General features: G+C 39.7%; 1 protein-coding gene across 1 annotated transcript in view; it reads left to right on the top strand.

The window, feature by feature from the left end:
- DGKI (diacylglycerol kinase iota) overlaps positions 1-17,436 on the top strand; it is a 220,630-nt gene that overhangs the window by 76,942 nt on the left and 126,252 nt on the right. Inside the window, exons 2-3 of the mRNA XM_067289862.1 lie at positions 3,496-3,604; positions 14,069-14,164. Of these exons, the coding sequence (XP_067145963.1) occupies positions 3,496-3,604; positions 14,069-14,164 (205 nt within the window). The remainder of the gene's footprint in view (positions 1-3,495; positions 3,605-14,068; positions 14,165-17,436) is intronic.

The following is a 17,436-nucleotide window of genomic DNA, read 5'->3' as shown; positions in this document are numbered from 1 at the left end:
GCTCATTGGAGGATTTTTATATGCCTGAAGTGGAGGAAAAGGCTCAGGAAAGCCAAAGTCTGGGATATAAACTCAAATCCCCTCTAATCAAATATGTATCCTTTGATCTAATAAGTAGGTTGAGTCTCACCTGACTTTTCAGTGAAATGCGGAAGAAAATGTAATGCTTTTTGGTTTTTAGCAGTTATTTTACTTGAATAACTTGAATGTCAGATTTCTTTTGGTTTCCAAGACAGTCAGCTGCACTGTTAAAGGGTTTCCTTAATGGTATAAACTATGCAATTAGTGCCAGAACTTTTTTGTATGGGGCATATTTAATGATATCTACACATGCATGCACGCACATGCTTATTTGCAGTGGCAGTATATTAGGTGAGCTGATAATACCCCCCACTACAAAGTATTGATTATTTGATCTGAAAAAGTAATTAGCAAAATACTGCTTATTACTTACGCTGCAACATTTCCTTGTTGCTGGTTGCTACATCTGTTTCCACTCTTGAGTTTGCAAGCTGAGTGGGGTGCCCATTTCAACAAAGCTGTGGACTTTATTGTTTGAAGAAGGGAATATTACGTGACAGCACAGGTTCACTTTCCCTGGCTGTATCTTATCAGGTGAATAGTGATTACTTTTGCTTCTAGGGGAAAGGCTGCCTGTAGAGCCTGTGTTTTCATTCATGCACTCAGCACAGCAGAGATGAAATTTCTGGGAAAAATAACTGAAAGTCAGTCGTTACCTTTCTATTGGAAAAATGCCAGATGGTGTAATCTGCTAGTCAGAGTAATCTGAGATACAATCACCTGGTTACTCAGCATCTGCTCTGTTATCAGATTTGTTCTAAACACCCTTTCCCTCATTTTTCCCTCTCTTCTCTGCTTTATACTTAAATTAGAAGGCCATGTGTTTGCTCTTTAGTATGACTTTTTTTTTTAATTTTATTTTGTAGGAAAGGCTTCTGTGGAGCTTGCAGTGTGTTATGACACTTCATGTCTCTCTGTTCCAAGGCAAAATTCTGATAAGCTGTATAAGAGTAGACATTTTTAGTTTTCCCCTGGGCCTAACGGTCATTTCTGGCTGGTTAATGTGTGTTTGCTATCCCTGAGATTGTGTTTAGGCTTTTGTGTCCAAACAAACCTGAAAAAAGCATTATTCCTGTGCTTGTGTTTTCTGTGCTTTCTAGCCAAAGCCATAAATCCAGCTTGGCACGCAAAGAAAAGGCAGGCTGTTTGCACAAAACTCTGCCAGGTCTCCCCCGAAAGGCTCATCAACCTCGGCTCACTCTTCAGACAACGTGGGCCAAGTCTCAGGTTCTGCTCCAGGAGGCTTGCGCATCTCTAATTCTGGCTTGAAACAGTATCCAAGGCTTGATGCTGTGATGTCTGTAGCCATTCATTAGGCATATTTACCTTTTAAATCTCTGCTGAATTTGCTCTCTAACTGGAAGCCTTCTCCTCAGAGTGGTCAGATAAATTTGTTTGTAGCGATATTCATAACAAACTTTGCTGTATTAAATTTGCGTAGTAGATGCATGCAATTTAATTGGCTCTATTGTCTGACAAGTAATAGGCTGTAAGCAATGTTGGTTGAAAATGCTAGCATTTTTCATCAAATAATAATCAATTACTTTTTTTCATTCTTACATCCTTTGCACAAACTAGAAGCTATCCTCATCTGTTATGAGGGCAGGACTAAGCAACCACTGATTTGGCTTATCACTGTCAGTGATGCATGGCAGAAAATGTGATACAGCTTCATTTCCACCACAACAAATTGTCATGTTATAAACATAATTAGGCACAAGAATGTGCTTTGGTGTTTAGAAAGGACCAATAACCAAATTGATACCAAAAGCAGCATGGAGGGAGACTGTCAAATTTTGGACACTGTCTTCTGGAAAAATACCAATTTTTTAAAATGCATTTTTGTAGTTCCTCATGGTTTATGCCTTTAAGGCTTTCGTCTGGTCTTTGGGAACACCTATAGATTTGGTTGTGCTGACATATATAGCATAAAACATTTTTGGCTAAATTGTTTTCTCCTGGTACATTGCTAGATAGTGAAAGTCTTTCCCTTGGGCTCATTCCCATTTCTAATGGGCTTTAGTCAAATACAAAATATTTTGAAAAAATCCTTTAATGTCAATATCTTGCCCACACTGGAAAGGGGGCATTGGGTGATCAAGGGCTGATATTAATATGCTGAGTTGCTCACGCTACCCACAGAAAAGGAAATTTAGGACATTCTTATTCAGCCCGCTCAATTTTTCAGGACATGCACTGTGAGCAATGAGGCTTCCAAGCTCTTTTACCATAGATATATGTTGCACTGCATATTTTCAGGAAAATGATAAGACTTATTTAGCATATGGCTGACCTGGATTGTCATCACTGGCTCTGACCTTTATTGTCTTGGGGTAGTGGTAAGATGAGGAGACGCTAAAAATAGTTGTTGCACGGTGGGAGTGGTATCACAGATATGCACTTCACAAAGCAGACTGTTATTTCGCTTTGTAGGGGATAATTGCACTGAACTTAAAAAAAAGGGAATCTCTCCTTGATGTTTTTGTGTCCTGTCCTCAATCGTTGCCCCTGAACTTGTAAGAACATTTTGGTCACCACCTTCAGCTGGTGTAAAATATACAGTGTAATAGTGTTATAAAGCTTTATGAAATCTACTGTCCAAGTGCAGCTTGGTATTGTATCAGCACCATGTTGTGCTTCCATCTGATGGCTCATGATTCAAGGCTGAAGTTGTGAGGCTGGGTGCAGTGGGGGAAACGGGTGGTAGAAATGCTCTCAGCCCTGGTAAATCTCCAGGAATGCTTCTGGTCACCATCTGTGTCCTTTGAAGTAGGCCCCATACACGTCTCCAAGAGGTATAAGAAGGACTTTGGACCAAAAAGATGGAAGTGAAATATGAGTGGAAAGAAGCCAGAATAAATACTATGAAGGATTCTGATACCATCAAAAAGGGTAGTGTGTGACTCCGCTTCCTGACTAAGTGGTGTCCCAGTGTCCTATATTAGGTAGTCTGATGCTGAATGGAACACTTTTTTCCAGACTATAAACTAAGTAAAACCACAGGATGTTGCATTCTTCTTAGAAACTCATACTTCATTCCTCCAGTAAAAGCTATTTGAAGTTATGCATAAATTAGTTCAACAGGTCCTTCTAGGTTGTAAGGAATAAAGAATGGGATCTCCACTGAAACTGACCAAACAAATCATATGTAGTGCACTAGGTTTGAAGTTTCAGCTTCGTGCCAGATGAGTAACTGATCTTCATTAAGCAGTAATTTTCAGTGATCAAACTATTTTATTCTTTTCCTAAACTTCTGTAGCAGGAGGATGGCATTCAAGCACCATTTCACCAAAACGGAAATTAGATGCTATGCTGCTCTCCTGAATTCTGGTGAAGGGTGGGGTGGATAATTATATTGGATAATTATATGGATATATACTCATTTAATTTTTATTTTTTCTTTTCAATTTGCAGGAAAGCAATCTCCAGGTCAGGCCTCCAGCACTTGGCTCCTGTGCATTCACTCAACATTGCAGTCTCCAATGGACCCGTGAAGGAACCAAGGACAGCCTTAGAGTGGACTGTAGGTGTTTGTTTTTATGGCAGTGTATTTGAGCAGTATCTGCAGCTAGTGCTCCCTCCATTCTTAAAACAGCATAAGACAGGACATTGTTATCAGAATTAGTGCTGGTCATTAGGAAGATGCTTCCATTATGGAAGGAAGCCATTTAGGGTATACAAAGTAGAGACACCAAAACCTGTGAAGACATGAGCAGTGCAGGACAGAACTGTGTAGACTTTCCATCTTGGGAACCGTGTAGCAATAACTGCTTACTGCCCTCTTGACAAGGTCTACTGTCCAAGGATGGTCTGGTTATAGCACAGTAGCATTTTGTACCTCTGCTTGAAGTGTTGGAATTTAACGCTGAACATGCATGTTGGGTTGGCTGGGTCTGTAGGAGCAGGTAGTAGAAGTTTGTGGCCACAGTGCTGCGTAGATGTGGCTAGATTTCTTCTGGGCCCCAGCTGGGTTGTAGAGACACAGACCATTTGTTTCTGTCCCCCAAGTCTTGCTTCTCCCCCTTGTGGTGCTGGGCTAGTTCAGCAGGAGCTAGTGTGGGGCTGTCTGCACCATTCCGTGTGGTTATGCCCTGGTGTGACCTGAGAAGTTGAGCCTTGAGCTAGCAGGTCACATAAACATGTCACATTTAAAGCAAAGCACATGGTGCATGTTACACTGGGCTGTTGACAGAGTGCTCAGTATACTGCAGGAGCAAGCCACCAGCCAACAAATATCTGTTGGATGGGGATAACTTATATTTTGATGAATATGGCAGGTTTTTGTTATCTTGGATATTCTTTATGCCAGGATTGGATGGCTTCCTAGGTGTTGCATTCTGCTTTAGCCACAGCTATTGCACTTGAGGCAGGTTTCATGGGATGAAATTTTCCTGTGCTTCAAGAGGATGGATTAGATTCCCTCTGATCTTTTACAATATGGTACAGAGGAAAGTGTTAAAATGAGTTTGAAAGCTTGCAGAGAATCCCCATAGAAGGGCTTGTGTTGAAAATATAACCTGATCTTTCCCTCCAGGAAACTCGGGTCATTATTCAGCAAGGTACTAAAACACATGCCTGCCTTCAGCCATTGAGGCCGTTTTGTAGAAATCTGAAGGATCACTTACATGTGCGAAGGTTAGGTATAGGCTAAATTAAACACCTTTCACAACTGTACTTAAAAAACAAAACAAAAAAACACGACCTCAACTTGCCCTTTCCAAAAATGGCATTTTCTGCTACTTGTTTTGCCAGGTGCTTCCTCATGCAATATCCCAATATGTAGTAACATCAGGATTTGATGTTAGTTGATGGATATTGATATATACTGACTTTTGCATTATGTTTACTTCCTGGCCCATGGTTCAGATTTTTGGTCAGTTCAGCCTTTCACACATTCCAGCCTCTTAGATAGGCATTGCCGCTTTGCTTCACACTTTTAACAGAAAAATGAGGCAACCATGTAGCTCCTGGGGAGAGGGGCACAATAGTGAGTGGAAGGCTTTTGAGGCTGGGAATATCCTCGACTGGCCAGCTCTGTAACTGATGGATGTGGGGGAGAAAGGCATTTCTGCAAATCTGAGGCACAGTATATATAAAAGGGACATTGTTTGGAGGTACAAAGAAGCTGAAAAATTTTATAACTGATGGTGAATGCCAATAACAAAAATTAAATGAAGGTTTTAAATCTTGATGTTTAATTCCAGGGGTATATCTGGTAGAGTGAAAGGATATTCAGATTAAGATGTATTGGAGCTGGACAGGAAATCTTGGTATTTAGTCACTGAAACATTAAGCTTTAATGAGGGCTTGTTGCCTCTCTGTCTATATCATCCTGGTCTTTCTTTAGTATTTTGAGGGATGATTCTCCAAGGACCCATGATGGGAGATTTTTCCAAAGTCTAAATGACATGAACATAAGTTGTCACTTGACTTTGCAGCAGAAAATGTTTCTTTCCTTGTTGTCTCCACACTGATAATTGGAAAGAATTCCCTGCCTATATCTTCCATTTTCATTAGCTCTTAGCAGGGGATCTGCCTTTATCAAATGGTCTTCTGAACAGAAGATTGGTTCAGGGCATGTGAAGTCTGTTCCTTGCTCTGCCACTGACCTCTTGAGTGAACTCAGATAAATTGTTTTTGCCTCTCTGTATATTAGTCTCTCTAACTGTAAAATGAAGGTGATTCTGACTGCTCTTCAGACTCTTTACAAAGAAGCAGCATTTTTTTATTATTATTGTTCTTGTTATTATTACTATTATTTTCTATCATCTCTGGGGTTTAATTTCTCTCACATATGTACAAATGCCCAGTTTCATCACATTTTCTGCACCTGCAACAATTCAGGTTAACTTGTTGCTTTGTTGTGTAATTTAATCTGTGCTTTAATCTGTCCAATCTTTTCACAGCAGGGTGTACAGAGTATGTTCTCAGGATCAGGTGATGTTACAGACGGAGAGCGATGAAAGATATGCCTTACCAAAAAGTAACCATCTTAAGTGCCTGTCCCTGCGATACATTTATACATATCCCTCTCCCCATATCAGACATCACTCCTATTTGTTAAATGATCAAGCAAGCAATTGTAGCCCAGATCTTCAGAAGTACATATGCACCCCATTCTGTCCTATGTACCATTGTGAATCTAGGCCTTTGTATATTTTCATGCTGCCATTTGCTCCTGGAGAAAGTAACAATAAGCTTGTAGAATCATCTTATAATTTCCTTATAAGTACTGCCTTCTAGCTTTTAGTTTCTTTGGTGCCTACAAAAATCTTGGCCACCACTAGGCTATTGGTGTGTTGAGCTTCCTACTGGTCAAAATTGTGTTGTTATTCTTCTGTATTTGTCCATGAGTCTGTCTGTTAATCTCTGTTTCTTGTCTCCTCCTTAGTAAATGTCTATGGCCTAAAACTAGGGTTCTTGTACCATAAATAATATATGTTTAAGAAAAAATCCTGTAGATCTTAACAAGAATAAAAAATACGTAGTTAAGCAGAAGGTACAAAGCAGTAGCATTTAGTAACATGGAATACTGGTTTTGGAGGTTTTACTTTTAACTGCCCCTGTAAAATTAATTGGTTGAGAAAGTCTACTCAGTTGTACAGGATATTTTAATAAGCAGGAAAAACTTGCTCTTTCTACTAAACTATAGAAGACTGCAGGGCTATAATCTCATTGGGATCACAGAGACATGGTGAGACAGCTCACACAACTGTAGTGCTGCCATGGTTGGATACAGGCTCTTTAGCAAGGACAGATGGGTGTCGAGGAGACGGAGCTGCCCTTTATGTGAGAAAGCAATAGGAATGCATGGAGCTCTGCTGAGGGATGGGTGATGAGCCAGGTGAGAGTTTATGGGTCAGGATTAGAGCACAGACCAATGCAGGTGCCACTGTTGTGGGTGTCTGCCTGATCAAAAAGAAGTAGTAGATGAGGCCTTCTTTAGGCAACTGGAAGAAGCCCCACAGTCGCAGACCCTGGTTTTCATGGGGGACTTGAACCATCCTGATATCTGCTGGAAAGACAACACAGCAGGGCACAAGCAATCCAGGAAGTTTCTACAGTGCATTGGTGATAACTTCCTAACAGGTGGTTGAGTTGCCAATGAGGGGATGCACACTGCTGCACCTTATACTTACATACAAGGAAGGACTTGTTGCAATGTGAAGGCTGGGGGCAGCCTTGGCTGCAGTGATCATGAGATGGTGAAGTTCAGGATCCTGAGAAGAGGCAAAAGGGCAAAAAGCAGGATCGCAGCCCTGGACTTCAAGAGAGCAGACTTTGGCCTGTTCAGAGATCTGCTTGGAAGAATCCCATGGGAGATGGTCCTGGAGAGAAGAGGAATCCAGGAGAGCTGGTTGATTTTCAAGGATGACTTCCTCCAAGCTCAAGATCAGTCCATCCCTGACATGCAGGAAATCAAACAATGGCAGCAGGAGGCCTGCATGATTGGACAAGGAGCTCTTGACAAAACTCAAACATGAAAAGCAAGCATAAAAGAAGTAGAAGTATGGTCGGGCTACCCAGAAGGAATATACAGTCATTGTCCAATTATGCAGGGACAGGGTTAGGAAAGCTAGAGCCCATCTGGAATTGAATCTGGTGGGGACATGAAGAACAACAAGAAGGGCCTCTACAAGTATATCAGCAGCAAAAGGAAGACGAGGGAAAATGTGGGCCCACTGCTGGATGGGGCAGGAAACCTGGTGACAAAGGACATGAAAAAGACTGAGGTACTCATTGCCTTCTTTACCTTGGATCTTTCCTGGTAAGACCAACCTTCAGGAATCTGAAGCCCCTGAGACCAGATGCATCCACGAGAGCTGAGGGAGCTGACTGGTGCCACTACAAGGCCACTCTCGATTGTCTTTGAAAGGTCGTGGCAATTGGGGGAGGTTCCTGAGTACTAGAAGAAAGCAAATATCACTCCTATCTTCAAGAAAGGCAAGAAGGAGGATCTGGGGAACTACAGACCAGTCAGCCTCACCTTGATCCCTTAAAAGATGGTGGAGCAAATCCTCCTGGAAGCCATTTCCAAACATATTAAGGACAAAAAGGTGTGATTGGGGGTAGTCAGAATGGATTTACAAGTGGTAAATGATGTCTGATCATCCTGATATTTCATTCTAGAAGGCTGACTAGCTTGGTGGATGAGGGGAGAGCAGTAGATGTTATTTATGTTGACTCTAGAAGGCTTTTGACACTGTCTCTTATAACATCCTCATTGACAAACTGTGATGAAGTATATATGGGTTAGATAAATGAACAGTGAGGTTGCCTTATAATCAATGAATGTGAATTTGCTATGAATTTATTGCATTATATTCTGCATCTTTTTGGCATTAGCTAGTTGTACTGTCCACTCATTTTCAGAGGTAGTAAGTGTTTGTGCGTAGGTGCCTAATGATATACTACATTTAAGATATTTAACAGCCATGTTAATACATGTATTTACATTAATATGTTCTGTATATAATGTAGTATTCCCTTCATTAATCTAGATAAATGTATTTCTTTTCCATATGAATGGTTTGGTTTCCGTATCATCACTTCCTAAACTACACTAATTTTTACACTGAAGGATATTTCCTTCCCATTAGAGTTTCTGCAAGACTAAGTTTTGTAACTGTGAACTGAGTATTCAGTTGGAAAGAGATGTACATCATCAAATGCTCACATGAGGAAGGAGAAGCCTGGGGTATGGATATCTCATTGGCCATTTAAAACGTGCAGAGGGGCTGGGAACTTTAGTTCCCTTTAAATAAATGGTGGTGAGTGCAAGCTCCACGCACACTTTAAGAAAATTGCTGAAATTTTGTGCACAGATAATATTTGAAGCGGTGTGTTCAGGATCAGTAATACTGATACAATGCTGTTTCTCTTTCATCAAGATTTGAGAAATGTTCTTTCCAGAGAGATCTACAAAGAAAAAGGTGTGTCTCATATTTCGAAATATTTACTATCTCTATCTTTCTCAGAGGGGTAGAGGTTGCAGTGATATCAATGTGATATTGGAGGAGGTGCCCTTCTTAAAAATGGCTATTTTTCCCATTGCTGCCACAGGGGCTGAAGTTAAGCTCTTGTCAGACAAAATAATAGTTTCTTGACAACGTAGGAAATCACCATCTCAGTTGATGGCATCTAGATGTTGTTCCTACATGAAGACAAACATTGTTATTCTGCTTCTGCATACAGCTAATCTTTTGGATGATGGTGATGAGAATCCCAAAAGCTCGGCAGGGAATATAGGAACGTGTAGCTGATGCAGGGATGTGGGGAAAGCATAGAGGAAAGGCTGGTGTGTGCTTGTTTGTATGTGTGTACATATGCCTATGCAGGCCAGTTTGGGAGACAGGCAGGATGTGGAGTCTGACCTTGTCACTCAAGGTGATTCAAGCTATTCCAGAAAATAGCTAGAGAATATGATGAACCCAGTCCTAAAAGTTAAAACAAAAAGAAAATAGTTGTGAAAGTTGGACACTGTGTGTCTTCAAGTTTTTTGAAGTAATGATACAGTAGCATATCTCCTTGATGTTTTCAGTTTTGTATCATTTTATTTTCATGTATTACATTTGTGATAATTAAAAAAGGTGAATTCTTCATGCAGAGTATTCTCAAATTGGAGTGGGTTAAGGTGTAGTTAGAACTGAGAGTACCTATCAGCACAACAACATCTGGGATATGGTCATTATTTGCAACATGAGCATTAGCAACTCCGGAATTTAAGAGCTAAGGGTGAAACATAAGCCAAGTGTAAGAGATAGACAGATGGTAAAAAGGCATCCAACCAAATTTATTTCTGCTTGATAGTGAGCTCACAAAGCTAAGCATTTTTGCTTACGAACATGTATAAATTTGGAATGATGAACACTAATTATACACTAATCATAACTTTATCATCTAAAGGTAGATTTAGTAAGATTTGTCTGACTGGGATGTTAACAAAGGGAAAATCTTCTTAACGGTTCACTTTTAAATATTGCTTGAAGAATTTTTCGCAAAATTCCAGTAGTGTTAGGGGGTGGAAGAGAGTTCAGTTCCTCCTGCTATGTGCTGTGTTGTAGCTCTTTTGAACTATCAAGTTGGGCCAACTGGGGGATTTTTTTGGCTGAGTATCCATGGCTGCTTGATATAGCAGATTAAATTACACAGATTTGTTTGCATTGCCTTTGAAACCATGCTGACTGCAGCTTGAAGAACAGTGAGGTATGGAGATTCTTGAGGGTGTTAGAAAAATGGTAAACTGGCTCTATCATTTAACCATGCTGGGGCACTTCTTAAAAGAAAAAAAAAAAAAAAAAAACAAGTTGAATTAGTGAAATGTGCACAGCAAGTCATGATCATGCACATGTAATTGCATTGTTCCCAAACTCCCAGTCCATGAATTCCCATTTCTCTTTCACTTCAGGGGGACCGTATGTTTTTGTTGTTTCACATGCAAGGAGCATTTTTCATACTGAAATTAATTTTGTTTGCTATTACAGTGGTAACAGATCAGGAACAAGCAAATGGGAGGCCTCCATTTGGGGGAGCCTAGTGAGTTCATGTGTCCCCTGTGAGACAGGCTGCATCTGCCAGGAAAGCACAGCTGCCTCTGTGTCAGTGAGCAGGGGCTCTTTCATTTCACAGGGTATTGAATAAACACTTGTAAGGGCTGGAAAACCAGGTTTGGAAGCAGATTTCCCAACTCTTTTTAAACCACAAAATATTAGGCCAGTCATTCTTGTTTTATCCAAGACAGTGGGCAGCATCCCTCTTGTACCTAGCATGTTGCCCGAATCAAAGCAAAGAACGTCAGCCTAAAAGCATGATTTGACAGGTCAGCTAAGCTGGTCTAGCACCAAGGGATACCAAAAGCATCAGTCCCGCTTTCACCACTTCTTGATCCAGCAGTTGTGTGGTCACAGGGTGAGTCATTTCATCCTTCTGATATGATAGAAAAATGACTTGTATTTTCTACCAGTTGAACTGATTCATGTGCAGCTTCACAGCCATCAGATTTGACACAAGGAAAATGGCAAGAGCATGAGGCTGGACTTGAGGGGTCAAGGACAAAGAGAGAAGGACTGCTGCTTTAGTAGCTGTTTGCTGTTAAACCCAACATAAAGACATCAAGTGCAAAATAAATGAAATGGCAAGTTATTTATGAAAATGTTGCTGAACTTGAATCTTTTGTGGGAAAATATGTCCGTATCGGAATACAAAAGTGATAATGTGGACTTTACTGCACTGTGGTTCTGTGTTAAACAGGAGCTCAGCCTAGAGGTGGTTCTAGTGACCTCTGTCAGCCTATATTTGGGCAGGTGGGGTACCCCAGTCTGGCACATTGGAATACTGCCTGTAAATTTATGAGTGGAAATGCTGATTTGCTAAAGTTAAAATGCTTTAGAGAAATGTATTATTTTTTGTCAAAATTTTCTATTAGAAACAAATGATAAATTGTGCTTGGAAAAGGTCAAAACGTTTTTCCTTTAACTATATCATTTTGGTTTTTATAAGCTGTAACAGAATGTCTCATCATATAAATGACAGTGCCCTGTAAAAGTTAAAACAATGAAGTACAAATAACCCCTTTGATCTTACTGTGACAAAGTAATCAGCTGCCAAAGCTTTTTTGGGAAGGGTGGTGTTTTTTGAAATCTCAGCTTTTTGCTTTGATTCAGGATGAAATATTTTGAAATGTCGGTTTGCTGGAACTGAAATTGTGAGTTTTCACACACTCTGCTGTGAAATTGTTTATACCAGTGGCAGTGAATATCTGAGGTGTGCCATTTATACCATATCGGAATTTTTGTTTTTATTAGCTAGTCTTGTCTGAACTCTATCATACCATGAACTAAAAAGATCATCAACATAGGCTACTTATTTGTTTTATTTATACAGTGAAAGAAAGTCAGACACGTGAATCTATGACCCAGTCTGGAACAACAGAGAATAAACTCTAAACGAGTCTAAATTAGGTTATGGAAATAGGCCACTTCATCTTTAGAAATCCTGGGTGGCAAGTTCTATGGAAGTGGTCTGAATGGAAGGGTGTTTAACCTGTGTTTTGTTTTTTGTTTTGTTTTTTTCTTTTTAATGGAATTGTGACTCCTGATTAAAAATTATGCGGTAGGAGCTGTGTGCTTTCTAACTTAGCTTCCCAAACTGATCCTTCCTAAGCATCTTTTACAATCTATAAAATTTAGCTCTAGGTCATAATACAAACTTGCATCATTTCTTCGGCAAGGAACAAGCTGAGGTTGAACACTCTTTGATAAGTTCATGTCTTCCTGCTTTGGTCCTGTTGTTTTGCCTGGCTCCTTGTAAACCAGAGGAAATTAATATTTTTGTCAAAACAGTGCACATAGTCACTTTATTAGTATGATGTGACTGAGCTTCCATCAAGTGCTGTAAAAACTGATGTAGTTCTTGCCAGAGAAAACTGCTTTAGTCTGAGGATAAACTTGAAGGAATTTTACCATCTGAGTAAGCTTGAAGGTTTACTGACGTGTGTTCAAGTCCTTAAAGTTATTTTGCATAATGATAGCACTGAGAGGCCTTGCCCAAATGATGGTGTATTCTGGTAAAACCGTACAGTTTGGGAAAATCCCTGTCCCAGGGAGTTTGATGTTTAAGTGGATAATCAGACAAAAGGATGAAAAGAAATGGAGGCACAGGACAGCATGTAAACAAGTGAAGATTAATCAGAGTGCAATAGCAGTACATGGGAATCCCAGTCTTGCTCTCATCCAGTGCATTGTGTTGAGGGATAATCCTAAGTCTGACTTTAATGGGAAAATTTCTGATGCAGTTAAACCTGTGGACATGTAGACTTCTCACCAGAAAATCCCGTGTTGGTCTTTTCCTCCTGGTTTATTTGAAGGGAGTAGTGGTTGTGGTAGGCACCACTTGCAGACTCGCACAATTCTTGACTATTGTGAATGCGCTCATACTCTAGAAGGCAAAGGATTTTATCAGTTCTGCTTCTCTGCATTACCTAAGAAATACACATGGCAAAAGAGAAACTTTCTCATTTCATCACTTTGAAACTGTCAGAGTTATTTTAAATAAATTATTTTAACCAAAATGGCTATTTCAGAGCATCCTGCTGTCGGACGCCATCTGTTTGGTACGCGTCATCATTTGTGACTTCTGCAGTGTGGGAACCAAATGTCAGAGACTGTCAAAGCGTTTTCCATCATGCTCTAATTCTGGCTGAGCAGAATTCCTGTTTATTCACTGTGCTTAAACAGCGTACAGTAAACTTTTTAGTTGTTTTTTTTTTTAGTTAAGTTGGCATTACAGTATAGTGAAAACTGTAGTCTTTCTGCAACCAAATTTCCTCAGGCTGAGAATATTTAAAGAAGGAAGGGCCAGATTTGGTCAAATGAGAAAGCTTTCAAAGAAAGATCAGACATTGCCCTGTTAGCATACTGACAGTTAGAAATGATTAACTTGATTTTTGAGAACATTGCTTAGCTGAATGTGTTGTTCTTTGAAGTATAAAATTAATGTGTAGTCTCTATTGGCCACTTAAGATTTGTGGGTGTTCGGTTTTCAAATTTTTGAGTTTCTACAACCGAAAGTTCAGTGGTTGTGTTTTTGTTTCATCTCCCTTGATTTTAATTCCTTTAAAACTCTGTGTATACCTTGTGCTTATGAAACTGAGTCACAGTTAAACTAGGCATCATGCAGGAAGATGGTAGGCAAAATTCTTCTGTGCAGTTCAGTAAAATACTTGGTTCTGATTTATGACACATTACTCATTGTATCATCAGCATCCTTTAAGCAGGAATGGTCAGCCAGGGTAATATAGTGATGTTTTTGTGCTGCGGAAAAATGTTCAATTGTGTGTGTGTGTGTGTGTGTGTTTTCTCTCTCTCTCTCTTTTTTTTTTTTTGTGTGTGTGTGCATGTGATTGAAATCAGATCTCACACTTTCTGGGAAATATTCTTTACTCACCTGGATGACTTCACAAACCAGGTTAACAGTCATCTTTTCTCAGGAAAATGCTGTGAATGGAGAGCACTTGTGGCTGGAGACCAATGTTTCTGGGGACCTCTGCTACCTGGGGGAGGAAAGCTGTCAAGTCAAATACTCAGTGAGTGTTACATTTTCAGATTTCCGTCTTTGTTTTTGAGGCAAAGAGCCTGACTTTGACAGAGACATTGCTCAGAAGCTTTTAATTATTTACTGCTATTGTTGATGCCTGTGCTCCCAGAAAAGGAATGCAAAAGGGGCAAAGGCCTGCTAGTTAAATACTTTGTTGGAAAAGAAACCCAAACAATTTTGAATGATCCAGATTATTTACACAATGACAATGGATTTAGTGAGTAGTTTGATTAATATGGTAAGGAAGAAAGATTAGATATTGAAGTGTTTCAGACATGTTGAAAGAAACCAACCTATTTTATTTGTATGTGCACATATATCACTTGTTGGGGTGCCTGAGAGTAGGGGGCCTGATTGTATTTTTACTTACTCACTGCAAGGATTTGAACTGAATTTTCCAAACTCTTTTTTTGAATTCACCAACAGTGAATAGCATATTTGAGGTTTTCCTTCTCCTGTTGAAAATTTTGACATGTATAAAAAAAGTTCCACTAGACTGATCTCAAACCCTGGACTGATGTGTGTCTATTCTTTGACTGTGGAGTCACTGTTACACTTCCAGTCTACTTCACTTCTCTTCACCTAACTAGTATTTAAGCTGAACTGCTTCAGCAGAAGAGATGAAAAAACCCCTTCCCTTGCTATTTAGGACAGTTGGTGGGAGAGTGGGAATTCTGAGCTTTGAGTGGCTCAGTGCAGCATCCTGACCCTTGGATTGCAAAGTGTGTGTAGGGGTTCCTCTCTTCTCCATGGTCTCTGCAAATAGTGCCTGGGCCTCTCTGTGATACCGTTTCTTTGATTTTGTTAAAAACCGCTCAGATCATTTGATCCAAACTGAAGCATTTTGATTCACCAAGCACCCCCAGTTTTTGGGGGACTTTGATCCAAAACAATAATGACTTTCATAGTTCTAACTTAATATCCATCCACGCTATAACTGCCTGAGTGGGTTACTTATCTGATGGCTTCTTACGTGCAAGCCAAGCCTGGGAAGTGCATGCTTGTTGTTTACGAAGACTGTTCAAGCAAGCTCCCAATAGTAACAGATTGCTGATTTGGGGGCAGTGTTCCAAGGAAGTATCACTGTGTGTTTGCCTTGCACTTACATTGGTCCCAAGGCATTGGCTTTTGGCCAAAGCCAGAGACAAGATTTTTGGCTGTATGGACCTTTGGTCTGACTCAATATGACTGTTCTTTATGTTCTTAATAGAAGTTTGCCTGTCAAACTGAGTAAAAACTTCTTCATAATTTAGCTCATTGAAGGTAGCATAGAAATTTAACTATGTGCTGTGTTTGATTTGACAACATGTGCCTTAGCATTTTAAAGGGGTATCTTTATGGAAGTTGGAAGCACTGAGAGCAAGAGCTGATGAATCAGACCCACTGACTTAAATTTTAATTTGGGAATGCTGGAAGACATCTTTAGATGATGACAAGCTTTTCTAGCCAGCAGGCCTGGAGATGTTGAAACATATGTAGGAAGCAGCGGAGTTTAAGGTTTGTCAGTTCTTCGTTACCTGGCCTTTGCTTGACCTGCCTGAGATTCTTTTCTACTTCAGTTACTAGTGTATTGGCTCCCTTTGGGAGAAAGCAGTATCTGTTTGTATAACATGGTACAGTGTACGGTGCTTTCAGTAGCTAAGATCTAGAGACGGAGCTGGAAATCCAGTTAACATTGACTGGGGTTAGTTTAACTTGATCCATTAAACAGCTAATGATTTTCCAGTTTGAATCTTTTGAAGACACTACGTCTTTCTGTGTCTATCCTGCTCTTCCTTTGACTTACCTCTTTCACATGTAGAAGGTTTTTAGATCAGGTATTTTAAATGGAAAAATGTCAAAAAATAATTAATCTGTAGTTGCATGGACTTTGTAGAAAACGTTAGGCCACACAATGTGAATTCTCATTCTTTGGAAACTGGAGCTGATATTTCATGGTAAAGCAAAGAAGTTAGAAATGATGGAAAAGATGCAAAATCTTGATTTTTTTTTTTACTAGCCTCTCACTATAAATGGTTGTAAACGATTTGCAGTGCCACCAGCATTCAAAAATCAAGAGAATGACTTAAAAGTCCAGATAATTAAAAAGTAGCTGCTTGCAAGGTCTTAGCTTTATTTGCTTTTTGAACTTTTTCATTTTAGAGATTGCTTTATGTCATCTCACTCCTCTAGGTAAACCTGGAGACTAAAAACATACTTAAAAGTTAATAAGTCACAAAATGCCTGAAAAAATAGAATCTTCTAGAACACTCAGATTCTTCAGGTGAAGCATTCGAGCCCTTCCTGCTCTCCCATGGGGCTCTTTTTTAGTTAATTATGAGATTCAGAATAAAACTGTAGTAGTTCTGGTATGAAGTGAGCCACAGTTCTTCCCTGTTTCTTCTTGAGTGTTATTTATAGCATATTGAAAGTTCTAAAGCAAATACTTATTAGAGATTTAATGAACATGAACAAAACGGATGTAAAAATCTTAAGCAAATCGGTCTCAACTTACTGTGTGTTTATAATCTTTGTCCTTCAAACTCAGGTCTATAAGCTAAACTTCTATTAATATTACTTCTATCTGGCTTATTAGATTGAGTATATGCAGGAGAAAGAAAAAAAAATCGTAAATGTGTTCTCTCTCTCCTGGATACATTCTCTTGCCTTTGATATGATTCAGACCAGGAGATTCAATGGAAATCATTTTAAAAGCCCTATAGATATTAATAAAACTAACCAGCATATTTAGATTGAGAATTTTGTCCCTGCTGTGACATTTCATATGCATTTAACAATGTTCGGTGGGGAGGTTTTTGTTCCCTGCTAGGTGACATGAGTGTTTTCTGCAAGGCAGTGGTCAGGCCCACCAAATTCAGTATTGCGTGATCAGCATGAAGAGACATACTTTTTGCCAAATTTGATCCCAGTGCTTTGATTTACATGTATGTTTTCCTTCTCTTCACTAGCCCTGCCCATCATCTTGGCGGGTGACTCCTTTCAGGAATGCCCTGTGATCTGCAATGTTAACAGCCTTATCTGCTGCCTAAATGAGCCTTTTACTCTAGTTCACAAGCTGGGTACTGTGTCCTTCTGTCTTTCACAACCTCCTCTTCTTTACTTGAAGAACTTCAAACCATGTTTTTTTTTTCTTTTCTTTTTTTCTCGCTGCTTTCAATATCTAAAACCGTTGCGAGTCTCAGGAGAGGACTAATATGTGTTGCACAGAGAGGAATGTCTCCCGTTTCACGGCTAACTCTTGTCCTCCTGTGAACAGTGCAC

Source organism: Apteryx mantelli, chromosome 1, assembly GCF_036417845.1.
Source record: "Apteryx mantelli isolate bAptMan1 chromosome 1, bAptMan1.hap1, whole genome shotgun sequence".
NCBI lineage: Eukaryota > Metazoa > Chordata > Aves > Apterygiformes > Apterygidae > Apteryx > Apteryx mantelli.
This window is presented reverse-complemented; position numbering and strand designations above follow the sequence as displayed.